The 27,381-nt window shown below is 53.5% G+C and overlaps 1 protein-coding gene across 7 annotated transcripts in view; it reads left to right on the forward strand.

The window, feature by feature from the left end:
- Positions 1 to 1,347: 1,347 nt before the first annotated feature.
- Positions 1,348 to 27,381, forward strand: part of STK40 (serine/threonine kinase 40) — a 38,364-nt gene continuing 12,330 nt past the window's right edge. For 2 of the 7 annotated variants that reach the window (XR_012325978.1, XM_073791936.1), the window contains exons 1-6: positions 1,767 to 1,785; positions 20,325 to 20,444; positions 22,307 to 22,392; positions 22,708 to 22,851; positions 24,946 to 25,173; positions 25,963 to 26,015. Coding sequence is in view for 6 of the 7 variants with exons in the window: in XM_073791936.1 (XP_073648037.1) it covers positions 20,333 to 20,444; positions 22,307 to 22,392; positions 22,708 to 22,851; positions 24,946 to 25,173; positions 25,963 to 26,015 (623 nt within the window). In the remaining variant the exon portion in view is untranslated. Of the gene's footprint in view, positions 1,487 to 1,705; positions 1,898 to 7,637; positions 7,699 to 11,074; positions 11,206 to 20,324; positions 20,445 to 22,306; positions 22,393 to 22,707; positions 22,852 to 24,945; positions 25,174 to 25,962; positions 26,016 to 27,381 lie in introns of those variants that run through there. The other 5 variants (XM_033837964.2, XM_033837965.2, XM_033837963.2 and 2 more) reach the window with 5 other exon arrangements.

A 27,381-nucleotide genomic window follows, 5' to 3' on the forward strand; every position in this document is an offset into this window, starting at 1 on the left:
TAAAATTCTGTATTTTGAATTGGCTGAGAGCCTCCTGAGGGTGGGGATGGTGGTGTCAGCTCTAAGTGATTCACCTAGCTGATAATTAGAGCTCTGGAAAACCCAACACTCATTCCTGTCAGTCAGGGCTTCCGGAATCCCTAGGCTTTTCACTTTGTCAGAGACAGGAGCTTGGGGGGCTGGGCCCCGCTTCTTTGTGCCTGACTTTCTGTCCCCCACTGCACTGAAGCTCGGTAACGGAGAGACGTATGAGCACTCTTATTCGCCAGGTCCCGTGAAAAGCTCTTTCCACACTCAGTGGATCCTCACAGTGATCCCACAAAGTGTTATCCCTACGTTGACAGATGGGGATAACTTGCACATAGTCACTCAGCTTGTAAGGGACACAGCAAGTACTCAAATCCAGCCTTTTTGGAATCTGCCAGACTTGGTTCAAATCACAGCCCTGCCATTATTAGCTGTATGTGTCTTTGGACGGTTTACTTCCCCTCTCAGAGCTCTAGCTGCTTCACCTGTGAACAGACTCCTTAACGTTGATGTCTCTAAAGTGCTTAACACAGTGTGTGACATAATACTGGAGCTGTTTCGATTACTACTGTTATTCAGTCCCATCAGCTCAGTGTGCACTAGACATTCAGAGACAAAGAGATGGACACAGGAGGAAGCAGCAAGACTCACAGCAACTCTCACGTCCTGGCACTGCCTGTGTGGAGATGACAAATGCGTGCATACACGTAAGTGCCTGGCCACACACCCTAGGAAATCCAGCAGTGTGCACACAGGCTTGGACACATGTGCCCACATGGATACAGAATGACACAGCTGGAAAGACACCCGGGGGTTAGACAGTCATATGCGGCAAGCACCCTGGCTCACACCTGGGAGACAAAGGAGTGGGTCCATGGTGGCTGTGCTGCCACCACGGAGCCCTTCTAGCTGCTCCTGCATGCCAGCGGAGGGAAGCCAGGCTCTCAGAGGGCCCCAGTGAGTCACCAGCCTGATGCAATCCCTTTAAAGGGCTCATCTGCTGGTGCAAGAAGCTGATTCATGGAGGGCGTGGTTGCTGGAGGAGGAGGAGAAAGGGACCGAAACCGCGGCAGGAGGGGCTGAGGTTAGGTGGCTGGAATCGCTAACAGGAACTCTTCACTGTTAACCTCCCTGGTCGAGACTCTAGGGATCTTCAGACTGAAGCGTGGTTTCTACAAAAGCGAGGGCCCCAGAGGGAAATGAATTGTGAGGGCTATGACAGGAATTCCTATCATTGATTGAGCCTCACGGCAGCGCTCGCCGCACAAAGCTCCAGAAAGAGAGAAATGGGGGTCAAGGAAGAGCCACTTTTCTGAGAAATATACTACAACTGGCCGACCTTTCAACTGCTGCAGACATCTCCAGACCCGGGAGGGCGAGGGTAGGGCACGCGAGGCTCAGTGGAGTAGGGGCGGGGGCGGTGCCTCCGGCCCCACCTCACCGCAGACATAGCTAAGCAGTAAGTACCGCCCCTTAAGTTCTCTTTGTCCAATAGTTTCCCAGATATCGGCTCGGACCCTACCCTGAACCAATCCTCAATCGGATTCTGGCCTCTTGCCTGAAGGCTTCCGCCCATTGTCAAGATGGCTCCCAATCCCTGCGCCGTGGGCTGTAGATACGAGCAAGGGGCGGGGATGCAGCTCGTCCGGGAGGAGGGGGCGGTGCGTCACTTCCGTTGTCAGGTGGCGGCGCCGCAGCCATGGAGGGAGGCGGCGGCAGCGGCGGCGGAGGCTCGGGCGGCTGCACCGGGAGGCGACGGTGAGCGGCTCCCACGCCCCTGGACCGGCCCCGGCCCCCCGGGACGGAGCGCTGAGCAGCCCCGGCTCCGGGCTACGGACTATGGGCGAGCAGCGCTGAGCACCGGGGGAAGGTGAGGGCAGGGGTCCGGGAGCGGGGAGCCGGGCCGGGGGTGCGGGTTGGTGGGGTGGGCCTCAGCGGCTGTAGCGCGGGGACCGGGGTGACAGCCTGAGGCCGTCCGGCTGCGACAGAAATGGCAACAGCGACTGTGCCGTCCTCCGCTGTGGTCTGCCCTTCTCGGGCGGCGGGGGCGGGGGCTCCTGCGCGCCGGGTACCCGGTGGCTGCGGGGAGTCTCGGTCCCGCCGCAGCCCTGGGAGGTGGCACTGCCAGCCTTGCCAGGAGTCACTCGGCCAGTCAGTGAAGGCGCCGGATTTGAACCAGCCAGGTTTTTCCCAAGAGACACCCTCTGCCTCTCCACGCTGCCCTCCTGATCCCGAGAGTGACATGAAAGTTGAAACGAGTCCCCAGATAGGACCAGCCCGGGCTTCCTCCAGGAGCCCTCACCCGTTGGCACGGGCACCATCGCTGCTGGGGAATTTTCGAATCCCGGGAGGTGTTCAGGTGCGGGTCAGAGCTCTCTGCTTGCCGGTGCTACGTTTGGCCGGCCTTTTCCAAGGAGAGAGCCTGCTGCTATGGTCACTGTTTCACCTGCTGTGCCCTCTCAGGCCCTCCCATTCCCACGCCGCTTGGCACCACCTTCCAGCCAGTAGATGGGGGCATCGGGATTCCCGACGCCGAGTACTCAGCCACCCCCGCTTCCTAGGTTTGATCCCCGTTTGTTGGCGGAAGGAAGAGATGACAGCCGCCTTCGCTGTCAAGATAGACTTTGCTCTGTATTAAGTCACTGGAGGAAACCGGTTGGCTTTGCTTGGTTTTGAGAGCAGTGAAGAAGAGGGTAGTCACTCTGGGCTGGGCGCCTTCCCTCTTGACTTAGCTTTGCATGAGATAAGGAAGAGCAGGATATGTAGTCGTCAGGCCCAAAGAACCCCTGTTTGTAAACAGTGCTTGTGAGCTGGGCCAGTGCTTGGTGGCCCTGCTGTGCCAGTTGTTTGTCCCTTAGATCTAGACAGAGTGGAGATAGCCCTCGTTCGTTCATTCATTCATTCCCCCACATGACAGCAGCAATGTCCTTGCCTGGAGAGGCAAGTACCCTATATTATAGAGGTTAAGAGTGGGCTTTGGAGCCAGAATTCCTGAGTTCAAATTCTAGCTCTGCAGCTTTGTAGCTGTGTGACCTTGGGCACATTGTTTAACCTCTCTGTGCCTCAGTGTTCTCAGCTATAAAACAGGGGTGATAACATAGAGTTGTTGTGAAGATTTAAAAAGTTAACACATGTAAAACACATAGAACCATGTCTGCCACGTAATAAGAGTTCAGTAAATGTTAGCTATTCTTATTCTTATTTCAAGGAGCTCACAGTCTGGTTAAGGGAGACTGACCTGTGAATGAATAGTTGAAACGTAGTCTTGAAAAACTAGTAACAGCAAGAACAGAGGGCTGTGGGAGCCCAGGGAAGGAAGCTTCTAGCTCAGCCTGAGTTGGGCAGGGTGGGGGGAGGTTTTGGGGAGGCTTGGAAGCAGTGATGATGCTGGAGCTGTGTCTAGAAGGATGGGAAGGCTCAGCCAGGTGAGAACAAAGGGGCAAGGTACTCCACTTAGACATGTCAACTCAGAGTTTTTCCAGAAACCTCACATTGTTCAGTATGGTGGTATGAAAGGCAACCTGGTGCCGGGTGAAGCAGTACAGGTTGACAGGGGAATGCCACATTAACAATTTGGGACTTTGTACCAAGGGCAGTGGGGAGCAAGTGAAGAGGTTTTAAGCAGAGGAGTGTCGTGATTAGACTTGTGTTTTAGAATGCTCTCTCTGGAGCCTCAGCAGGAGGGAAGGGAGAAGAGAGGAGAGATTAAAGCACTGGAGACCTCTTCAGAGGCTACTGCAGGCCTCTGAGAGAAGAGAGATGGCGTGGGGTGGGGGATCTTTGCCGAGACAGCACTGCATGCAACTGGTGGCAGGTGACAAGCTCCCTGCATTGCCCTGGGCAGCTCTGCTTGCCCCAGAAGTGCCTGGCACATGTGCCCCTCTCTTCCTGAGATTGCAGGTCACTTGAGCAGCTGGGCTGGTGAGGCTGTCCTCTCAGGTCAGTTGTAAGGTCAGTTGCTCCCTGGGGCTTTTAATTTGGCCTTTTGGGAAAAGGCAGCAGATTGTAGTGGCTAAGAGCCTATTTGGTTCTGCTGTCAGACAGAATCTCAGTTCAGATCCCAGCCCTGCCAGTCAGTAGAGGTTACTTATTCTTCGGTTCCCAGCTTTCTCGTCTGAGGGCAGTTGTGAGGATTCAGTAAGATGTTGCAGGTTGGGCGTTTAGCGCACACTGAGTAAGAAATGCTTGGTAAATGTTAGCTGCTGCTGCAGGCTGCAGGAAAGGACTTCTAAGAATTAGTTGAAGCAGTTAATGGCAACTAAAACTGTGTCCCATTGAGCTGTCAGAAATGTCCTGAGGGATCACAAGACCACAGAATTTTATTGTATTCTCTCGAAAAAAGAAATCTGTGGGGAATTTACCGAGTCTGTATGGGAGCCATGCAGATGATTCAGCTCAGCTCTTTAAAAGAACCATTTTTTAAAATAGAAGTAGGACTGCTGAGGAAAAAAAAAAATCATGTTTTAAAGTATACTAGGAGAAAAAGTATTTCGAGTTTGTTCCATGTGTGTCCCTGTTAGTGACCCTAGTCTGTTATTTGAGTTAGTACCATCAGGAAGCACACATTGATGTGCGTGGTGACTTAAAATCCGGAACCCCTGTTCCACACACATGAGCTCCCAAGCGTGGCTGAGGATGTGCTGGGTGCCAGGTGCAGAATGAGAATGGCGAGGCACGCCCTGCCCTGGCGGAGCTTGTGGTCTAACAGAGACCAGGCAGGCTTCTAACCAACTGACATTTGCATAGAGTTTGGTGAGTGTCTCATAGGAGTCTGTGCAGCATGTGATGGAGTGAGATGAAGGAGTGATTCTCCTGGGGGATGGGGAGGTGACTGGGGAGAACTTTGGAGAGCCCTTAGAACCTGAGCTGGATCTTGATGAAAATTGAATCTTGAAGCATGAATAGAGCTTTCTGAGGGTTCATGAAGCACTCCAGGCAGGGGAGCAGCAAGGCACAGGCATGGACGCAGGCTGGTGTGTGTGCACACTGTAGGAACCACAAGAGGTTCTGGCGCAGGGCGTGAAGGGACCTGGCTTTAGGACGTGCTGGAGAGGCAAGCATCAGTGCTAAGATGCTTGAACTTCCTATTCTGTTGGTGATGGGATGCTTTGGTTTAAGGGAGGAAACACCGTTAGACCTGCATCTTGCCAGGAGCCCTCTGGCTGGCGGTGGGGGATGGACTGGGGATAGAACAAGTCTGGAGTCTCTGTAGGAGGCTTTTGCAGTAATCAAAGTAAGGGCTGGTGGGGGCCTGGATCAGGGTAGAGGCAGTTGGGATGCGGAGGAAGGGCATAGATCAGAGCTGTTTTGGGGGAAATCAACTGGACTCCGGGAGTGTTTGGCAGTGATGATTGAGGGAGGAACAATGATGGCAGGTGACCTCGAGCTTCCCGATTTGGCTGACAGAGTGAACGATAGTGCAGATATAGAGACGGCAGAAGATAATGGCCAGTGAAATCCGCCAGCTCCATTCAGTAAGCCCTCTCATGGGAGAGGGTCAGTTGCAAAGTCTGTGACACTCTGTCCAGCTTCGGGCCAGGCTTCTCTCTGGTTTTGCCTGCGTCAGCGCCTGGGAAAAGGGCAGCTTCCCTTCCTTCATCTTCCCCCTGCCCAGGTTTGCCCAGGAAGGTGAACTTCTTCAGTATTTCAGAAACTCAAGTGGCTGAGTCTGCAAAACTTCTGTGACTTCCGCAGCCCTCAGATGGCCCTAAAGGGCAGCCCGTCAGTCAGGTGCCGTCCACACTGAATCAGCAAGTGATGGGTCCTGGACAGCAGCATGCCCTCAGGGGAGAGATGGCCGTTCCCAGTGCTCCTGGGGAGATCTTATCTAGAAAGAGACCTTGAGGTTGGATTTACTCCAGAGGCTGGGTCAGCCAACTCAGTCCCTCTTCTCCAGAAGGAGAGATGTCTGCCCCAGGCCACCTGGGACTCACTCAGAACCATCAGGGAAGTGAGAGGGAGCTGCCTGTGTGCCCTTATCCCCATGAGCTCTACGGGAGTGCAGAGCTAGGCCTGAAGCAGACTGGGCTGCAGAGAGGGCTGTGCTGGTAGATGGGGCTTCAAACAGGCCCTTTGGAATTGGGGAGATTTTTGCAGGATTTGTCCCTGCATGTGTGGTGTAAAGAAGGTAGAAGAGAAAGTGGCCTGAGACAAGGGCATTTCTTCCTCCTCCACCTGCTCAGGTGAGACCGTGGCCTTGAAGGTGGCCCCCATGGCAGCCCTGCATCTCCTCTCGGGATCTGTAATCAAGATCCGAGAAGGGAAAGGGTGGTGTTGCTTGCTTTGATCTACTTACTGTCTTAGAGATGTTTCCACTTTGTCTCATGCACGTCTGGGTCATTTTTGGCAATGTTGTGTCATTGTTTGTGTAATTTATTCAACAGACTCTCTGCTGATGAACTTAGGTTATTTTCGGCCTTTTGCTCTCCAAACAAAGCTGAAGTGACTATCTGCGTATGTGTGGTTTTTCCCACCTTAGGTATCTGCAGGATAAATTCCAAGAGGAGTTGCTGCTTCAAAGAGTATCCTTCATGTTCATTATTTTTAAAGTAATTTCTTGGCCCCCTTTTAATGAACTGGAGAAGCCTGATTTTCCCTCAGCAAGCAAAGATACACTTTTGGGTTGACATCCCTCTTCCCAAGGGACACTGAGAACCCCAGTGGCGGTCACCCTTTCCTGGCTCTTGGCAGTCTGTCTTGGTGTGAGTTGGGGTTCCCTAGAGCTTACGCAGTCCAGCAGTCTACAGGTCTGATGGTTTCAAAGAAACTCTAGTTGTTGGAAAGCACCAGAGAAACTGAGAAGGGCCCTTGTTATTTAGGATGAAGCTGTCCCCTCTACATCTGTTTACAGACCATCACCTCCTTGGCAAAAGAGACCAAGGATCTTGTGGCTTTAGGGAGTCCGTGACCCAAGGGTCCAGACGGAAGAGAAAGTAGCCTGGACATGGCAGAGGGAACCGGCAAGAGCAGGACTGGTGTGCCTGGCGCCTGTCTTTGGGTTTAGGGCAGAGCTGGTTTGGGGTGTGATCAGGGGATAGCAGGTGCCTCTGGGGAGAGGCTTGGTTAAGCCTCTTGGGAGACCTTGGGACTGGCATAGCCCAAAATCCTGTGGGACTTTTGGAGCCCCACTGCTGGCATTGCCACCTTTGGAAGAGCAGGAATCCTGCCCCTTTTTGTAGTAGACATAGAGCCCCTGGCATTACCACGTTTGTGTGACTTCCATGGCTGTGTTCTCCTCCAACTCCGCTCCCAAGGTGGTCCCTCCTGAAGGAACAGGAAGGAAACCAGCCATAAAAGAAGGATCCCCACCACCTTCCAGGTCCTTTGCTAAGTACTCTGCTATATGTATTGAGGCCTTCTCACAATCTAAGGAAGGAGGGCTTGACTCTGTTTTACAGAGAACCGTCGGACACTGAGGGGTTAAGGAACCCTCAGCCAGCAAGGGCAGAGCCGGATTTCCAGCCCACACTCGCGTGACCCTAGAGCCCATGCCATCCCATTCCCCCATCCTGGCCAGGCTCTGGCCCCAGGAAGCCCAGGCCACATGGAATAAAGCCGTAGAGCTGGAAGGGACCTTGACAAAGCTGAAGCAGTCCCTTCTTTTTTCCTAGAAGAATGGAAACTGCCACTGCCTGGAGACAAGTCCTTCCCCTCCTGCCCCGTGAGTAGTCGGTAAGGAGACCTTCAGCCATGTCGCCCAGCACTTAAGGCTCAGATCGGACCTGGCTTCAGAAGCCAGTTCTGCCACTTGCTAGCTGAGTGACCTTGAAGAAATCACTTCCTATCTCCAAACCCAGTTTCCTCCAAAGTAGTAATGAGGATTAAACACAAGGTGTTATTGTCTGTGGCAGGTTCGGCCTGGTGCCTGGCCCGCAGTCAGGACCCAGGGGCTGGCTCCGGTGAGGCCTAGGTGAGCTCTTTGCTGGTGGGCCTGAGTGTCCCGGAAGAGGTGTTATGAACCAGCTTCCAGGTCTCCAGTTTGAACAGTTTGATGGTCTTCCCAGCCTTTATAGAAACCGGGTGGTGAACAGGAAGTTCCTTACAGGCAAGTTTACAAGTTACCTGAGAGAGTTTCAGTGTACCTGGAGTGGCGGTTTGTCCCTTCTGTCCCCCACTCTCCTGATGCAGCCTTGCATCAACATGCAGGCCCACACGTTCGGGGCATTCACATGCCATACTCCCTCAAGTGTGCCTTCCCTAAGACCAGCCTCCCCTGATTCCATTACCACTCTTAATAATTCTAATGGGCTCAGAAACTTTTTTAGATTTTTCAAAATTATTATAGTAGCCTACAATGAAACAGGTAAACAATATAGAAGAATATAAAATAAAACTCTCCATCTCCTTTGGGCCCCTAGTTCTATTACCTGGAGGTATCCACTGTTAAGTTTCTTCTAGAAATTTCCTATGCATATTCAAGGGTGTGTATAATCATCTTTTTTTTTTTTTTTTACCCAAATGGGATCATCTTATACAAATAGTACTGCAGTTTGCTTTTGCTTTTTCATAAATTTATTTATTTATTTATGGCTGCGTTGGGTCTTCATTGCTGCGCGCAGGCTTTCTCTAGTTGTAGCCAGCGGGGGCTACTCTTCATTGCAGTGCATGGGCTTCTCATTGTGGTGGCTTCTCTTGTGGAGCACGGGCTCTAGGAGCGCGGGCTTTAGTAGTTGTAGCACGTGGGCTCAGTGGTGGTTTTGGCTTGTGGGCCCTAGAGCACAGGCTCAGTAGTTGTGGTGCACAGGCTCAGTTGCTCTGCGGCTTGTGGGATCTTCCCAGACCAGGGCTCGAACCCGTGTCCCCTGCATTGGCAGCCGGTTTCTTAACTACTGCGCCACCAGGGAAGTCCCCTGCAGTTTGCTTTTTTTAATGTAACGTATCCTAGACACCTTCATCTACCAGCAGGTGTGGGCCTAGTCTTCAAGGCTGCGTAGTAGTCCCCCGTCTGGACGTACCATGATGGAGTGAACCAGTCCTCTCTTGGCGGACATTTAGATTGTTTCCTGTCGGGGGGAGATGTGTGTGCGTTTTGATATTTGTGGTTTTGTCTTTGTGTTTTTTCCTGCTACCCAGGGCTCTCCAGGGACCCTTGTTGAGCACATTCATCTTGGTGAACTTGTGTGAGTGAACCTGGAGGATAAATCCCCAGAACTGGATGTGCTGGGCCCGGGGCAAAGGCATTTTCTTCTGCTTTGCTGGCTGTGGTTTCCCCTTGTCTTCTGCACACCTGTGGGGCCTGGGCAGGGGATTCTGAAGCGATCAAGGCCCCAGGCCCTGCCCGCAGGAGCTCACCCTCTGGAGAGACACAGGCAAGCATGCTGTCACCCACCCAGGGGTGGCTCGTGGCTGGCCGCAGCACCTCAGAGCAGGTGAGGCCCTCGTGTGGGTCCACTTGTCTGAACGGCCCACTGAGGGCCACTCAGGTGGCAAAGCCTGCTGTCTGCCTCTGTAATCTTGCCCACCAAGCAGCCACAGCCCGCAGCATTCAGTAAAAGTGCAGAAAGTGAACTGTATTGTTCACTCGCAAGGCTGTGAAATTTAATTGAATTTCATTTTTGATAGAGGCAGTTAAAGAAGGGTAGTTTGCTGGCCCCAATCCAAATTACCTTTCTCACGGGATGATTGTAGTGACTTTGGCTGTTAAAAACCATATAAAGAAGGAGAATCACATGAACCTGGCCCTGGCCCAGGCTTTCCCCTCTGTCGCTCTGGAAATCTGAGGCGGAAGGAAGGAAACGTAACATTTACCTAGTGCCTCCCACACGCTGGCTCCCCGCAGTCCTCAGGGAACCCTGGGCAGGTACAACACTGTCCCTCTCCTCTGGGTGAGGACCCCGTGGAGCAGAGAGACACATGTGTAGGACACGAAGGTGCTCTCAGGCTCAGCCAACCCTTCTTTAGTCACTTGCTGCTTTCTCCTTGCCTGACTTGGGCCATCTTGGGTGTCAAGAACCTGAATTCGGGACTTCCCTGGTGGTCCAGTGGCTAACGCTCCACGCTCCCAGTGCAGGGGGCCCAGCTTCGATCCCTGGTCAGGGAACTAGATCCCACAAGCCGCAACTAAAGTTCTCGCATACCACAACTTAAAAAAAAAAAAAAAGATCCCGAGTGCCGCAACTAAGACCCGGTGCAGCCAAATAAATAAGGAAATGTTAAAAACAAAAAGAACCTGAATTCCACGAGGGACCTGTGGCGGGCCTTGTTCCCACTGAGCAAAGCAATAACAGAGCAATAACTGATGGTTTGAGCTGAGAAGGGGTCCCCTTTGTTGCAGGGCAGGCTGGCACGACAGGGGAGGGCTGTCAGTGACTCAGTCTCCCATCATTGCACATGGCAGGAGGCCCCCCCCCCCCAGAGCTGAGGGACCACCGGGAAGGTCTCCCAGCCAGGGTATTGGCCGCTTCCCCTGGCTACTTCTCTAAATAGGAGACACCAGGGCAGCACAGCCTGAGAAAGAGCTATTAAGTCTGTCCCTTCCTCTTCCAACACCCACACACAGTGACGGGTTATTTGTTGTCACATCAGCTGCTTCCGGAGGCCCTTGGGAGGGGTGAGCTAGTGGCAGGGCTGGCGATGCTGCCCTGGATTCTCTCTGCGGGCTCTCAGAAAAGCTGCTGCTGAAGCCCTTTACCCCGTCCCAGGGACTGGTTTCTTACTCTGTTTCTCTTTTCCCCAGAGGGGCCTCCAGGTCCACCTCTGTGTGCACAGCCCTGGAGCCAATTCTCCCAGGATCACTCCGGGATACATCCTCCCAGCCCGGGGTCTTCAGGGCCACTCCCCTCCCCGTCTCTCCCCTCAGCCTTCATGGAGGCCACGGAGGAGCCCAGTGGGGCTTGCTCAGGGCAGGGGGTGAAGAGGGACATCACTGATTATGTAATCTCCTTGTGTGTGAATCTTGCCTTCTGGAGGAGACTAGAGTTGGACCTCCGAGCTCTAGATGGGCCTGGTGCGGATGTGCTGAGGGGGAGCAGGCTGGCCACTGGGCCCTCAGTCTGGCCGCCCCTCCCACTTCCCACTGGGCTGAGTCACTTCCTCTCTGGCGCTGCAGGTACTCTCCCACACACCCAGCACAGCAGCCTTCCGGGGGTGAGGTTCATCCCGGGCAAGAGAGGAGCTCCGGTTAGTAGCAGCCAGTTCACCTGTCACCCCCAAGGCAAGCGTTTAGAGAAGGATGTGATGGTATGTATTCCTGACAGATTGGAGCTATACATATCCTGCATTTTAAAATGAACAAAATCATCACTCTGTTTTGGAACAGTGGAGATGACAGCACATGCATGAATCTTTGTCATCAGGGAGTCCTGGCTAAAGCTGAGGGTTTACGAATCCACCTCCCCATCCCCCCAGCATCCATCCTGAGCACGGAAGCACATGGCTTCCAGTGGGTTCCTAGGGAGATTGCTTGCGGCCTTCAGGCTCCCAGGGAGAGGGTCCATGCCTGCTTCAGGGATGGCTGTCATTCAAACTCAAAGGAAAAGCCCTTAAACAGAGCCGCCTTCTAGCCAGCCAGCAGGAGTAGAAGAGAACAGGCCACAGGCAGCCTCCTCTGGCCCAGTCAGCTGGGCCAGGGCCTCTAGGCTTTGGCTTGTCAGCAGACCAAAAAAAGGGGGAAATCTTTACTTTATAAAGTTGTGAGAATTAAAGAAAATCTAGGAAACACTAAGAATGAACGGTTCCTGGCAAGCAGTAGGTGTCCATCAAATGCTAGTTTAAAAGGTATACACCTGGAGAGACCTGTCACCAGGGAGGTTACCTCAGCAAGGAGTGGGGAACGCTCGCCTTTCATCCAGCAGAGACCTCGAGACACCCCTCTTTTACAGATGATGAAACTGAGGCCCATGGAGAGTAAACGACTCTCACAGAGGGTAGGTGACCAGTTCTGGGTCGTAAAGCTAGTGAGTGATGGAAGCTGAAGTTTGAACCCAGGCCTACCTGACCCCAGAATCCATCTTGCGCTCCCAACTGGCATTTGGGTAGCTGGTCCATGGTTTGAAACGCCTGGTTCCATGGGCTGCGAATTTCTCTTGGTTCCCTGGGTTGACTTTGTGGATGAAGAGCAAGCCTGTAGGGAAGCTGAGCCACTAGTGGCAGCACATACATGTGAGTATTGAGGTGCAGTGAGGGTGGCTCCCCGAGTGCTTGGGTCAGGGAGGGGTGGGGTACACTGCCTTGTGGTCTGGTGGGAGGGGGTCTCAGTAACCCAGCCTCTGCGGCACCACAGATCGTCTTGGCTGCATCGTGTGTTGAGATCTCACACCCCCAGTCCCGCTGTTTCTTTCCAGGTGTAGTCAGCTAAATGCATAGCTGGGCCAGAAGGTCTGAGGGAAACGAGTGGCAGGAATTTTTCTGACCAGCAGAAGGACCTTCACACTACAAACCTAGAATGGCCCAGAGGACCTGTCCCTGGTGTGAGGGGCAGGCCAGGCTGTCACTCACACACTCCCACACTTTGCTGCAGGAAAGCAGATTTTTTTGCTGGACTCAGCAGAAAGGGGGCTGGTCTGTCCCCTCGCCAGTGAGTGAGGGGTTGGTCCGAGGCTGCAGGCATGCTGCGAATGGGTTTCATTCCTCGGGGAGGTTGCCCTCCCGCAGCCAACACTGTCTAAGCACAACCCCTGGCTATCAGCCCAGAACCGCCCCGCCCCGGGCATCCAGGCGTTTCTGACCTGGGACTTTTCCTGGACAGACTATTCCCAGCACCACTGCAGCCCAGTTACCTACAGCTGTGACCCCCTGTCTCTCTGGTCTTGGAGTCTGGCTCCTGTCACAGGCTGGTGGACCATCCGTACTTTCTTCTGGGTCCCGATCCAGCGCCTGGCTTCTCGATGGGTCCTCTGTGTCCCCTGCCCCAATGTGGGCTTTAGTGCCTTCTGGGTGCAGAACAGACAGTTCTACACTCTCTGTTTTCTCATTCAGCAGTTTGCCAGGCACTGGGTGGGTGCAGGGAAGCAGAGATGAACTGGGGTTGCTCAGCCTGGAGAGTGGTGGGGACAGGGGAGTCAGACAATGGCTACGGCACGGTAGGAGTGGACAGAATGTGCTCTGGGAGCCGGAGGAGAAAAGGACCTGCTGCAGAAGGTGACACCAGTGAGGACCGAGGGAGAAGGACCAGCCAACCAGGGAGAGGAGGTCAGGGCAAGCGTGTTTATGGCGCACTCAGGGAACTGTGAGTCGTTTGGTGTGGCTGGATTTATGGGGCATATAAGGGCAGTGAAGCTGGATAGGTAGCCTGGGTCTGGCCAGGCTCACTGAGGAGTTTGGGTTTCTTCTTAAAGACCACAGGAAGCAGTGGAGGACCCCCACAGCAGAGACAGATGGAGGTACTGCAGGCCCAGGTCCCCGAGCAGAGGAGAAAGAGTAGCCTGCTGGCATGTTTGTCCAGCCCCAGTTCCACAGGCAGCTGAGGTGGGGGTCTTCTGATGGAGTTGCTCCTGCATCCTTCCTGACCAGCCTGGTGAAGAGCAGTGCCCCACCGTCTTGCAGCGCGTGCAGAGAGAAACCCTGTGAAGAAGACGCGCTATAGAAAGACGCCACCAGGTGGCAGACCTGGAGATTGCACAAAGACCTCATTTCTTTTTCCCCCCATTCCTTTAGCGCAGTGTTCGGCCTGGAGAAAGGGGGGCGTTCAAAACTGAACTCCTGTTCGCGCCAGGCTGGCTCCGCCCAACAAGTATGAGATTCCAAATTTTGCCACTGTGAGCTGTGTACCCACAAGAAATCCCTATGAACCTGTAAATCCGGACAACAGATTCCTCCAGGGTCTTGGGAGTGGTTCCAGCAGGTTGCACTTTCTCTCCTGTCTCCGGGCACCTGAGAGTAAATTGCAAACATCATGACCCTTCACCTCTAAGCACTTTAGCATCTGTCACCTAAGAACAAGGACATTCTTCTGTATAACCACAATGCAGTTTTCAAATTCAGGAAATTTAAGATCGTATTATCTAATATACAGTCCATATTCAGATTCTGCCAATTGTCCAGGCATGTTCTGTATAACTTCTTCCTCCCAGGATCACCCATTTCATTTACTCTTCCCGTCTTCAATCTCCGTTAAGTGAGACTAGTTCTTCAGCCTTTCTTTAACTATCTGACATTGATGTTTTTGAAGCATACAGGCCTGTTCTGTTGAATGTCCCTCAATTTTAGTTTGTCTCATGATCAGATTGAGGTTATGCATTTTTGGCAAAAAACAAATAAATAACTGAGGTTGCATCGTATCAGGAGTGACATGATGTCAGTTTGTTCTGTTATTAGTGATATAACTTTGATTATTTGGTTAAGGTTGCAGCTTGTTTTTTTTTTTTAATTGAGGTATATTTACACATGGTGAATTTCACAGGTCCTTTAACAGTTCAGTCATTTTGACAAATGCACATACCCAGAGTTGTATCCTTTGATAGTAGAAGTTTTACAGCCCGGTATGTGTGCTCTGTCCCCCTCCCACAATCCTCTGCAAGAGATCCTGGACTAGAGGCACTAGGTCTTAGTTGCAGACTCCTCGCTGCCCCCCAACTTGATCATGATGAAGGACCCTTTTGGTCTGGCCCCATCATCCTGGACCGTCCCTTACTGCGCCTTGAGTTGATAGTTGCCAGCTGGTGCTCCAGCCTCTGCTCCCCCATAAACCAGTGAACAGAACAAGAGGATGAGATGCTGCGTGCCTCTGCCTGAAAGAACAGGCCCTCCCCTTGACCCGCAAAACAACCGTACTCTGCCCTCCACTACAGAATTATACCTGGTACTGCCCAGCACCCCTCTTCCTCCTCAGCAGCTCAGCCAACCCCCAGGCCTCCTGTCCTCCCCACACCCAGTTGAACATGTTACTCAGGCTGGCCATCAGGCCACCCACCCCCACCCCCACCCCGCCTGTAGTCTCAGGCCAGCAGACAGATGGCAGGTTCAAGGTCTCTTAAGCCTTTAGTCTGGTTACCGTCCTCCTTCTGCCCCCCACCCCGAGTCAGTGCCTAACTATCCCTTTCTCCTTGGGCAGGAAGAAAAATTCAAAGCTACTGTGTTTAGGCTAATAAAAGCACAATTTATCAAATTGTGGCCTATGATATGCCAGTAGGTACTCTTGCTAGCTCTTTCGCATGGGTTATCTCACTTAATCCTTAGACCAGCCTTGTAAGGTGGATGCTGTACTCTGGGTTGTGTAGGTACAGAATAAGTATCTCATCTGAGATCTCATCATTGTTAAGTGATGGCATGGTGCTGGGCTTGCAACCAGGTTTGGCTTACTCCAGAGCCCTTGCTCTGACTCCGAGCTTCCCAGCCAGTATGGGTTATGCAGGTCAAGATGGTGATCCCTTTAGCCCAAGAGTGACTGGGCTAAGCAGAGGACAGCTGGTGTCCCCAGGCCTTTCACCCCCAAGTGCTGTACAGATGTTTCTGTCTGTACTGTGGCATGGGAAAGACCGAGACGCATTGTTCTGACCACATCGTCTGCTGCCTGAGTGTCCTATGGACAGAGACCCCTTTCTACCTCCCTCCTGGGGCCTGGTGCGGGTCTGGCCACACAGACCCTTAACTCCTGTGTGGCAGATAGGACTGAGGCCAGGGATGGGTGGGAGCATCTGTGCTCATTTCCGCGTGCCGGGTGGGCTGGACAGAGGGGCGAGGTCCCTGCCTTCGGTAGACACTACCAGAGATAAAGTCCAGAAGACAGAGGCCTACACAGCTCAGGACCTTTTTACTTGTTTTGTTCTCACAGAGCCAGGAAACATGGGGGTGGGGATAGGGACTGCTGACAGGGACAGCTTGAATCCTGACACCATCAGCTCAGCCTGGCCCTGCAGTGTGGACAAGTCCTTAGGCTCCTAGCAGGCATTGGAAGCTGCTGACAAATCGTGGCTACCAGCTGTGGTGTCATCACACACATACACAGACGTAGCGCACCGGGCCGGGGTCTGCTGCTTGCTCCTTGCGGGCACCGCCCTTGCACTCTGCCTGCACTTGTTCGCTTTGCAAGGTCACCCATCTCTCCAGGAACCCCGAGGTTGCAGCAGGAAGCCTACAGCGAGAATGAGTGCAGAACTCTCTGCGCGTGTGTGCAGGCCCCATGCTGCCCCTCGTGTTTGGGGGCTGGGGGCTCACGCTGGCTCTGCGCTTGTGAGTGTCTGCCGCCTGGGCCCGCGCGTCTCCTCCTGTGTGGAGGCCTGTGGGCATGCTTCTGGGTGCGAGTAGTGGGCCCCTCCTTGCCTTGACCAGGCTTCAGACTGAGCCTTCAGTCAGGCTACAGCCAGGCTTTCAGACTGAGCCGGGAATGCCTCAGTACCCTCTCTCTTTGCAGCCCACCTCCTTTGGGGGTTGGTGATATGTCTACCGTGTTGAACCATACCCTGCTATAGGGTGCCCTGCCTAGCTCTGCCCTGCCCAACTGTCCTGTACCCTGTCACACTACAGCACCGGACTGGGCACGATGGGCCTTAGAACCTTATGTGGTGCTGATGGCCCCGCCTTCGTTTCCTTCTGGGAGAGCTGGGCTCACATCGCCCAGCCGCTTTGGGGCAGGATGACCTTAACAGCAAACTGACAGGGTAGGGCCGGCATCCTCTCCTCTGGGCATGCTGTGATGGCGGACACAGAGCAGAGGCCCACGACTTGCTCCCCAGGTTGGGCCAAGCAAAGGGAATCTCCTGCTTGCAGGGTGGAGGAGCGCAGCCTGCGGGCGGGGATGCCTCCCTCCTGGCCTCACCCCTCACACCCACTGTTGCCTCACTGAGCCTCCTGTTGAATCCAGGTTCTAAAGAAACTGGCGTTGACTTGGGAGGACAGCACGTGGAATAGTAGCCAGATTTAAAGTTCCAGAGACTTCTAAACCAGGCTTGCTGAGTTCCTGGCAAGCTGAGCTGTGGGCCCAGGAGACACCAGGCAGATGGCTTCCCCTTAGCCAGGCTGGGCCAGGGCCCTTCACCCCAGCCTGAGGACCAGCATCTCTGGAGGGGCCTGGCCCCAAGCCCTTCTGAAACCAGGGTAGCCAGAGCTTCCACATCACAGATCTCACTGGGAAGCCAGGATCCCTCAGAGCAGTCCCCGTGGGAGCATCTATGGGCCATTTGAAGGTGTGTCTCTGGAGGGGGACACATCACGATGATTTGGGGGGACAGGAGGGGCTTGTCTTTGCTCATCCCACCCGCGAGCCCGCAGCAACTTCCAGTTGCCCAGAACTGCCTCCTCACACTGCTTGCATCGCCTTCACCAGCTCTGGCGGCGTGAAGGGATGTTCAGGAAGGGAAACAGCCTTGCTGCCACTTCACCTGCCAGCATCTTTTCCCTCTCCCTGCCCATCTGCTCTCATCCTTCTGTCTGCCTACATTTTGGAGCAACTCCCATGCCATTTGCTTGAGTTGAATCCTTAGTGGGGTGGGTGGGGTCAGGCTGAGCCCCCTCACTGTCTGTGCTGCAGCTGCTCCCGGCAAACTGCTGTCTAGACCGTGCCTGTGCGTGGGCACCTAGGCAGCGTCTACACAGGTACGGTGACACCACGTGGTGCTCTCCTAGGAACTGGGAAGAGAGAGGAGTCTTAGCGCTCCAGGGAAGGCAGAGAACAGCACCAGAATGGTAATGAAATCAACCCATCTACCAGGGCAGGGCAGCTGCAGCACAGGGCTGCTGACCCAATAGGAACCATCAGCAACTGGAGGGAAGGCGTCCAGCCATTCATAGAGTATCTGCTGGGCCAGGCACTGGGGGTAATGGTTTTATGTAATTTTTTTTCTTTTTTTCTAGTTCTGAGGGATTTTTAGTCTACTAGTGGGGAAAGGACATTAAGCATATAAGCACACAAATAAATACATAATCACAAAATATGGAAAGTGCTGTGAATGAAAATTACAGGATACCGAGTGAGACTATGACCCATTGGTGTTGGGAATGTCAAGAAGGCTTCTCTGAGGAAGTGACATTCACATTGAGAAGGATGCGTAGAAGTTAGCCAGGCAAAGAGTGGAAACACTGTTCTAGACACATTACTGCTGAGCTTTTTAGGATTTTTCTAGAAACAGTTGTGTTCTTCCCTGCTTTTGTGTGAATGACTGAATCTACTTCCGGCATGAGCCTCTTTGGCAGAAGTCACAGCTGAGCCTAACCATGGCTTCTGCTCTGTCTGGGGACTGTCAGGGCCTACAGAGGTACCTGATCCTAGTTACTCTCAGGATGAAATCATGGGTCTGCTCCTCGGTGGCACAGCTCTGAAGACAAATTAGGGCTTGATGGGAGTCAAACCTGGTAGATTGGACTAGAAGGGCATCAGGCCATCTCTCCTACTTTCGAGTTCACTGCATGGAGTCAGTCTCCTGGGGTTTAGAATAAGGGCCAGAATGGCAGCATATGAAGTTATAAGCTAACTAGCGAATACACACCTGTTATCATAGTAGGGACACCTTCTAGGCATAAGAGCAAAAACAAACTAAAGGAAAAGAAGACTATTTGACTACATAGACATTTAGTCTTTTTTAATTAAAAAAAAAGTTAAAAGATTAAGAAAAGCTACATCCTCTGTCAGTTATAGCCTTAATATATAAAGAGCTCCTAAAAAATCACTAAGACTAATACACACAAAGCAGTAAAAAAAATAGAAAAAGAATGTGAACTGGAAATTCATAAAAGAAATAATACATATAGCTAGTAAGCATGTAAAACAAGTCCAACTTCATGAATAATTAAGGAATTATGAAATTAACCAATGATATACTTTTTATTACTCATCAAATCAGCAGCTTTTAAAAATACTCATTCCTGGTGCAGGTTCTGGGACTTACTCTCTCACACTGCTGATGGTATCAATATATAAATTGGCACAGCCTTCCTGAGAGCAACCTGGCAGTGTATGTCACACACCTTTAAAAATGTGTGCCCCATTTGACCCTGTAGTTCCATTTCTTGGAGTTTATCCTGAGGGAGAGAGGCAAGTGTGCCAAGATGTGTGTGCATAACTGCTAATAAAAAATATAAAAAGTGGGAAGAATCTCGATGTCCATGAATAGGGGTGTGGTCTGATAAATCATGCTATCTTCTTACCAAGGAGACTGTAGCTATTTCAAGTGACGCTACAAATTCTTGCTACAAAAGAATATTGCCGTGCAAGGACATTAATAATGTTTTTTTGTTTTGTTTTTTTACGGCTTTATTGAGATATGTTTCACATACCATAAAATTCACCCTCATAATATATTTTAGGTGGGAGGAAAGGAGGCTTGGAAATGGTATCATAGCGTGGTCTGAATTTTTGTAACAACGAGAACTAAGCACACACACACACACACACACACACACAGGAAAGTCTGCTTGAATATTAAGATTATGGGTACCTTATTTGCTTACTTTTGCATGTCTGTATTTTCTAATGTTTCTGCAGGAAATGCCAATTACTTTTATAAAAAGAAAAAAATATAGAAGCTTAGGGTTCAGTGTTTCCCAAGCCCCCTGTGCAAGGGTAAAGTCTACACTCCTGACGTGGCCATCAGGTCCCCTAGATCTGGCCTTTGCTCCCCTCTGTGGGTCACCTATCACCACTCCCTGTACACTCCAGCGACACAGACTACTTGGAGTTAGTTGCTTACGTGCCGTTTCTTACTACATACGTTTGCTCACCCAGGCCCCTCTGCCTGGAATGACCTTGCCTGTTGCCTGGCCCACTCCAGTATCACCTCCTCAGGGAAGTTTTCCCTGAGCCCCTGCACCCACTGTGGGCCAGAGGCCTTGGGATTGGGCAGCTGGCCTTCCCCGGGCATCCCTATGACCCTCTGCCCTCCGTGTGTGGAGCTCCTCTGTGTACGTGTCTTTCCTCGCCCCACCTCCAGCACACTGCCTTCCCGAGGTGTGAACTGTAGAGAGCTGAAAGGAGCAACTCCTTTTTGTTTTGTTTAAATCCAGGTCTAAGAGGTTAACGTCTTCTAGAATCTGGCTCCTGTGTCCCCTTCCCTTTTAGGGGAAAGGGGTATTTGGGGAGAAGGCCTCACTTTGGGAACAGTCGCTCCAGGGCCAGCTGTCTGTCTCAGGGGACCCCAGTTGGCACCTGCACAAAACTCTGTGTCCTTCTGTCTGCATTTGACTGGTCCCTTTGAGGTGGGCCAGCTGCCCACCTCTGTAGCCAGTGCATCCCGCTTGAGCCCCTAATTAATCCCCAGTAAAGGAGCCGTGGTCCTTTGTTATCGAGAACCTTCCACGCTCCTCTGGGAGGGGGAGGAGGTGGCAGCGGCAGCTGTGTGATGCGTCCTCAAGTCAGACTCGCAGGCTGGGTTAGCGTAAGGAAACTCGCTGACTTGCTCAGTGAGAAGGCTCTTTTCTGTCTCGTCTAGAGCTGAGAATGAAGCGGAGAGCATCAGACAGAGGAGCTGGGGAAACGTCGGCCAGGGCGAAGGCTCTAGGAAGTGGGATTTCTGGAAATAATGCAAAGAGAGCTGGACCGTTCATCCTGGGTAAGCCTCTGACGGCCGGGTGAGTGGGGTGCCGGGGCAGCACAGTGTGACCTGCAGACACGCAGGGTGCAGCGCCTCGAACACCCCAGCGTGGGAGCCTGACCAACCCTCGGCCACTTTAAATGGAGTCTGTTGATGAGAGGGGAAGGTCGCTCTGCACCAAGAGTTGTTTCTGTTGTAGCCGCGCCAGCCTTAGATTAATGTCAGCTGAGAGATAGACTGCCTCTTCCCCCAGAGAATCCTATGTGTGGCCCCAGGACATCACCCACAGGAAGCAGACAAGCTGCCGTAGAACCCAGGGTACATCGTCCAGGGCACTTCTTGGACCATTCTTGGAGGGCACAGCTAAGTTCACAAAGTGCTTGGTACAGCTGCAAACTTCTTACAGATTTGGCCCCGAAATCCTGTAGAACTGGGTGTTCCCAGTGGTCTGGAGGAGCAGCAGGGCCTTTCTGCATGAAGTTCGAAGCCCAGCAAGTCTAGACTGCATGTGTAGGGTTGCAGGTGATTTGGGCTCTGAGGACCCCAGCTCTCCTAGCAGCCAGAGACTGGGTGTGACTTTTGCTTTGGGACAGCATCTTGGACTTACGAGTACAGGATAGTTCCAGTTCCAGTCACTCAGCAAACAGTTCATGGAGCCTGCTACCTGCTGGGCCTGTGCTATTTGTCAGGGACGCAGCAGTGATTAAGACAGACAAGTTCCTGGGGAGTTTCGTGGCGGTCCAGTGGTTGGGGCTCCACGCTTCCACTTCAGGGGGCGCGGGTTTGATCCCTGGTTGAGGAACTACTAAAACCCTGCATGCTGGAGGGTGCGGCCAAAAAAAAGAATTGGGCATTGGGCAGGACAGTTGGTTGGAGACACAGAGAAACACACTCTAAAGCTAAAAATAAAGACCATTAAGTTAAAAAAAAAAAAAAAGACAAGTTCCTGCCCTCACAGAACTTAACATTCTAGTTAGAAAAAGAAACCGAGAGTAAACAACATACGAGATCATCATGGGGGTGGGGGGGAGGGGTAAGGGCCTTGAAGGAAGTAAACAAGATGGTGTGAGAGGAAGAAGGGTCTAGAGAGAGTGTAGACAAGGAAGGTTCTGTATGAGGAAGTGACAGTTGCTCTGATAGCCAAGGATAAGAAGGAGCAGCCATGTGAAAAGCAGGGGAAAAGCATTCCAGACAGAAGGAACAGCGGGTGCAAAGGCCCAGAAGCAGGGAAGGGCTTAACATCTCAGGAATGAAGAGTCCAGCATAGCTGGAGTATGGTGAGGAGGGGTGAGGAAACGTGATCAGTTGAAAGTTGGACAGGAACCAAATCATGCAAGACCTTGGAGGCCAAAAAGAGGAATTTTGATTGCACATGAAAAGCAGTGGAGTGCTGTTAAGGGTTTTTAGCAGTGCATTGACACCGTGACATTACCTGATTTATGCTCTGAAAGCTCTGGGTGCTGTCACAGGACATCAAGCCGCGTGCATCTCTAAGAGTACAGAAGTTCCCCAAAGCTGGTACGTGGCTGTATCAGACCGCCAGGGGAACCTGTTAAAGGGACAGTTTCCTGGCTCCTCACCCTGGAGTTGCTGATTCGGAGGGCCCAGGGTGCAGCTGGGATCTCTGCTTTAACACATACTCCTCGGAGATTCCAGCATGCGCCCCGTGTTGAGAGCCCCTCTTGAGAAGTGTGCCTGGACAAGCCAGGTGTACTCAGGCAGATGCACACACACTGCTCCAGTTTTGGAGGGGAGACCCTGAGTTCGGTGCCCTCCAGGAGAGAAGATCCAGCCAAAAGCCCACGTGGTGGCACGGCGCCCCACGGTGCCATGGTAGACAAGGCTACTGAGAAGTAAGCCAGCGGCTGTCTGTGCCATAGGTCCCCGTCTGGGCAACTCACCAGTGCCAAGCATCGTGCAGTGTTTGGCGAGGAAAGATGGCACGGATGACTTCTATCAGCTGAAGGTAAGTGAGGCACCAGGCGTGAGGGGCTGGGGACCCCCGGGACATTCTACCAGCCCGGCTTCTCCCTCCTCCCACCTTCTTCTGCACCACTTGTGAACAAGAGCAGTGCACTTCTTCCCGGGGAGCTCTGTCTGTGCTTATGTCATTTTGCTGTCACATTGGGAAAGACCGTTTCACTTCGTCCACGCACGTGTGGGTGTGCGTGTGCCAGGGTTGCGTGGGAGGATGTGAAACCCTGCTCCTCCTGTTCTAGTCAGTCTGCTTGGAAAAGTAAGGGTTGTGGGGTTTTGTTTTTGTGTGTGTGCCTTCCTAAAGATCCTTACACTTGAGGAGAGGGGCGACCAAGGAATAGAAAGCCAAGAGGAGAGGCAAGGCAAGATGCTGTTGCACACCGAGTACTCCCTGCTCTCCCTCCTCCACACGCAGGATGGGGTGGTTCACCACCACGGGCTCTTCCAGGTGAGTGGCACCTCTCCCGTCCCCACCCCGGCTGGCACTGCTGGGGCCACATCACAGGACCCCCCAGTCTTCCTGCATGCGGAGCAGCGGGACTTCCTGGCGGGTGGCCTGGAGGTCTGGCTGGGCCAGCGAGCTCCTGCTCTGATGGTGGCAGCCTAGCGGGAATGCACCCGGTTTGCAGCTTGCAGGCTTTCTCTGAAGAGCCGCTTTTCCAAGAAAAGAGGAAAGTATGAAGTTATTTAAAGACACGGGCTCTTTCTAGCTGTGTTGTCAGGAATCAGCCAGGCCAGGGTGGAAGGGAGGGCAATGAGGAAGGATGGGCGCCGGGGCACTGTGGATCTCCACAGTTGCCTTTGGTACCAGTCCTTCTGCCTGCCCAGGCATTTCAGCTTCTCTGGCAAGGGTCCCTGAACCCCATACTCAGATGTTCCAGGTCCGTTAGGAAAGGTGCTGATTGGCGACTGGTACTCTGAAAAGAGCCATGCCCGGGACAGAACTGAAATTGCGTCTCCAGAAATGAAGAACCAGGTTCAGAATGCTGGAGGGTGGGGGAGGGTTCCTGCTGAGGCCCCCGTGGAGCTTCTGCACCGCCCTCAGCCAGATGCGCTGGCCAGGCCCACTCATGCTTGGATGGACCTGGTACGCTAGAGGGCAGCCTGGTGTCAGGGAGGGCACACAGGTTTTGGAGCGGGCAGTCCTGGATTCAGGTGGTGTGACCTCGAACAAGTCAATTCCTAAGCCTCAGATTCCTCATGTGCAAAATGAGAGCAATGATAACCGTGCCTACCGTGTATGGTGGTGGGAAGATGAATGAGAGGGTATAAAGCACCGAGCTGTCCCGGGACACACGTGCTCATCACCGTTGTTATATCAGGCAATAAGAACTCCTTGTCAGCTTGGTTTCTTGAGGGAAAATAAGGGGAAAATGCCTCCCAGCCCCACACACAGATCCCACCGAGGTCTTTATTCTTAGATGTGCAATGAGAGGCACCTCTGAAATTTAGAGTGTCCCTTAAACATGAAATCAAATCTGGGGTGATTATGATTTCTTAGTATTTCATCTCTGGTAGCTTCCAGAGCTTGGCCCTGGTGTATATCATTTTGGATAAGAGAACCGGAGCGATTAGAGGTGTTTCTAGAGTCCTCTGTGTGCCAGACACTGTGCTGGGCCTCTGGGGAAGAGAGGATGAGAGGTCTGACCCTGCTCTTGAGGAGAAACGTGGCGTTCAGTCCCCAGGAGTCCCCCAGTCTGCTGGAGCTGGCACCAAGGGCCCCCTCAAGCTGGGAGGATCAAAGTCCTCATGTTGCACCTGTGTTTTCTCTTACTCGAAATACCTTTTCAGCAAGGAAAATGGGTCCGGAACTGCCAACCTTGGGGTTGGTAGTGGTGCCCGCTTACCGAGCCCTGGCTTACCGATACCGAGTCCAGGTGCTTACTAAGCATTGGCATGGTTGTCTTTTCTCTCAGCAACCGGTGAGGTAGGGGTTGCTGGCTCCCTTTCACACACAAGGAACCCGGGTTGGAGGGCTTAGGTGAGCCGCCCCAGGTCCCGCAGCTAGGACAAGGTGGAGCCAGGGCCTGAACTCAGCCGTCAGGGGCCAGAGCCGTGCTCTTAACCACCGTTACACAGCTGCCCAGAAGTCCTGCGTGCACGGGACGCAGCAGTTGTCTTGGACGCGCACAACACTTAGCTTCCCCCATCTTGGACACTGGAAGGAAGTTTACATCGGTCATTGCCAGAATCCCTGGGAGTGCCAGGAGGGGAGGAGGCCCCAGAGCCCTGAGCGTGCTGTCTGCACACTGAGCTCAGGGGGCCCTTTGCTTTCAGTGCCCAGCCCTGATCCACACGCTTTGCAGTAGGATCAGAGCATGAAGTCTGAACCTGAGCTGCTTCAACCTGAGCCACTGGCTGGGCCTGGCACGGGGGAAGCAGGGCAGTGCTGAGCGGCCCATGGGCCATGCTCCCCAGATCTCAGGCCTCCGCCGCTCTCACACATGCAGTCTTGTTCCAGGCTCCAGAAGAGAGCCCCAAGCCCCTGGCCCTGGCCCTGGCGGGCCCCCAGCCAAGCCCTGGTCTGCCCCCTTCCTCCCAGGACCGCACCTGTGAAATCGTTGAGGACGCAGAATCCAGCCGAATGGTTAAGAAAATGAAGAAGCGCATCTGCCTCGTCCTCGACTGCCTCTGCGCACACGACTTCAGCGACAAGACCGCTGACCTGATCAACCTGCAGCACTACGTCATCAAGGAGAAGAGGCTCAGCGAGCGGGAGACCGTGGTCATCTTCTACGACGTGGTGCGCGTGGTGGAGGCCCTGCACCAGGTGAGGCTCCGCCCCTGCGGCTCCCACCTTCTCTCCATGGAAAGCCGCCCTTCTTGCTGCTGCTCAGCGGAAGCAGCTCTGTCCCACCCTCACCCAGGTGTGCTTTGCAGCTGGGAACATCCAGAAGGAAAGTGGCCGGATGACACGCACACCTGAGGACACGGTGCTGCAGAACTCAGCCCACGGCCCTGGGGAGGTGCGGGCAGCCCAGCAGAGCCCCGCGCAGAAATGCCCCAGCAGTCGAGAGGCTAAGTGGGAGCTACCCACTGGGTGCAGCCACAGCCTGTCTCTGAGCTCTTCCTAGCGCTGGGGGTGTCGGGAACCCCGAGGCACAGGTTAGGAGAGCCTGGGCCTCCTCCAGACACACAGCTTCTGTGGGCCGAGCCTGCAGTACTTGGTCATCAGAACCATGAGAATTCATCTCTGACCCCAGATCTAGGCAGGTGCTTGGGATTTTTTGGTTGCTTTTTTGGTTCTTGGTTTTTTGGTGGGATGTTTGGTAGAGGCAGAGAGAGGAGTGGTTTTCTCCATTGGCTGCTGCCCTAAGGGGAGAAAGAGCTGGGGTAAACACCCTGTGTGGGGCAGAGACTGCCTGGGCTCGCACGTTACCCAGTTCGTCCGCGTGGTTAACGAGGCCCTAAGTGGTCCGGATCTGTCTGTGGCTTGCAAGTCAAGGCCCAAGCCCTAGAGACATGTCTTCCCCAACACCTGGAGAGCCCACCTCTTACAGGCTGGGCCGACCCTGGCTCTCATCTTCACAGTGCAGACCATGTGCCTGTTGTTTTCCAGAAAAACATTGTGCACAGAGACCTGAAGCTTGGGAACATGGTGCTCAATAAGAGGTAAGCTTCGCTTTTCTTCTTTCATGATGTAACCTCGGGGTTGGGACAGGCTACGTGCTGCAGCTGCCCAGAGCCCTGCAGCGTCCCCATGGGGATTCTGACTCATGGGGCCAGGGGACGGGGTGCTTGCTTCTCTCTTAATATGGTGATTGCTAAGAAGGGGTGCCTTAAAGGCCACAGAAAGGGAGCTCTGGGAAGGACTTCAGCAGTCCCCCTGGTTCATTCATTTGTCATACCCAGTGGGTGCACAGTAAATGACTGTAAAAAAATAGACCAATGGGGCTTCCCTGGTGGTGCAGTGGTTGAGAGTCCGCCTGCCGATGCAGGGGACACGGGTTCGTGCCCCGGTCCGGGAAGATCCCACATGCCGCGGGGCGGCTGGGCCCGTGAGCCATGGCCGCTGAGCCTGCGCGTCTGGAGCCTGTGCTCCGCAACGGGAGAGGCCACAACAGTGAGAGGCCCGCGTACAGCAAAAAAAAAAAAAAAAAAATAGACCAATAGGTGACAGAAAGGCAGATGAGCAAAACAGGCTTTGTTGTGGGTCAGGTTCCCAGGAAATGGACTCTGAGATGTGCGTGCAGGAAGTTTACTGAGGCGCGCTCTCAGGGAGAAGGGGGCAGGATTGGGCTGAGGGAGAAGCTAAACTCTGGGCAGTCACGACGGGGCCTCAGCCTGGAAAGCCAGGTGGCCCTTCAGATGCCCCAAATCAAGTCCGTGTGGCCCTGTATCCCGACTGTGACCAGCCACTGAATGCAGGCTGCTCCCGGGGGCATAGCTTTGGGCAAGGCAGCTTCCTTTGGCTGAGAGGACTTCCTGGAAAAGGACACAGCTGTGAGTGGTCAGAAGCCAACATTCCCAGCAGCAGGGAGAGAGCACCTCGATATTGGAGGGGATCTGGGCGGCTCACCCCAGCATCCTCGGTGAGCCAGTGGCAGAGGGAGATCACATGAGGCTCCTGCCTCAGGCTGTCACCCCACTCAGGCAGAGGGTCTGGGCCCCTTCTGAGTGATCTGGGGCAGTGGTAGAGGGACACCAACCATGCAGGGTCCCAGGACCGATGGGAGGAGAGCCCACCCTGTGTGTCACCAAGATCCTAGCAATGCAGGGCCGGGGAGGGCACACCTCCCACCCGCTGTCCCTGGGCCTCTCACCCTCACCTCTCTCACCTCCCGGTGTGAAAGTGGGTCGGAGGGCTTGCAAATGGCAGGCAGCACACGCCTCGTGGCAGGAGTGGTGTGGTGGGGATTTGTTCCATAACGCGGTTGCCGCCCTGGAGGGGCCTGGGCCCACCATCCCTGAGAAGGAGCTCTGGGGAGGGGCATGGGGCACCCGACCCTGCAGTGCCAGCCCAAGATGCCACTGGGAA

This window comes from Tursiops truncatus, chromosome 1 (genome assembly GCF_011762595.2).
Source record: "Tursiops truncatus isolate mTurTru1 chromosome 1, mTurTru1.mat.Y, whole genome shotgun sequence".
Classification (NCBI taxonomy): domain Eukaryota; kingdom Metazoa; phylum Chordata; class Mammalia; order Artiodactyla; family Delphinidae; genus Tursiops; species Tursiops truncatus.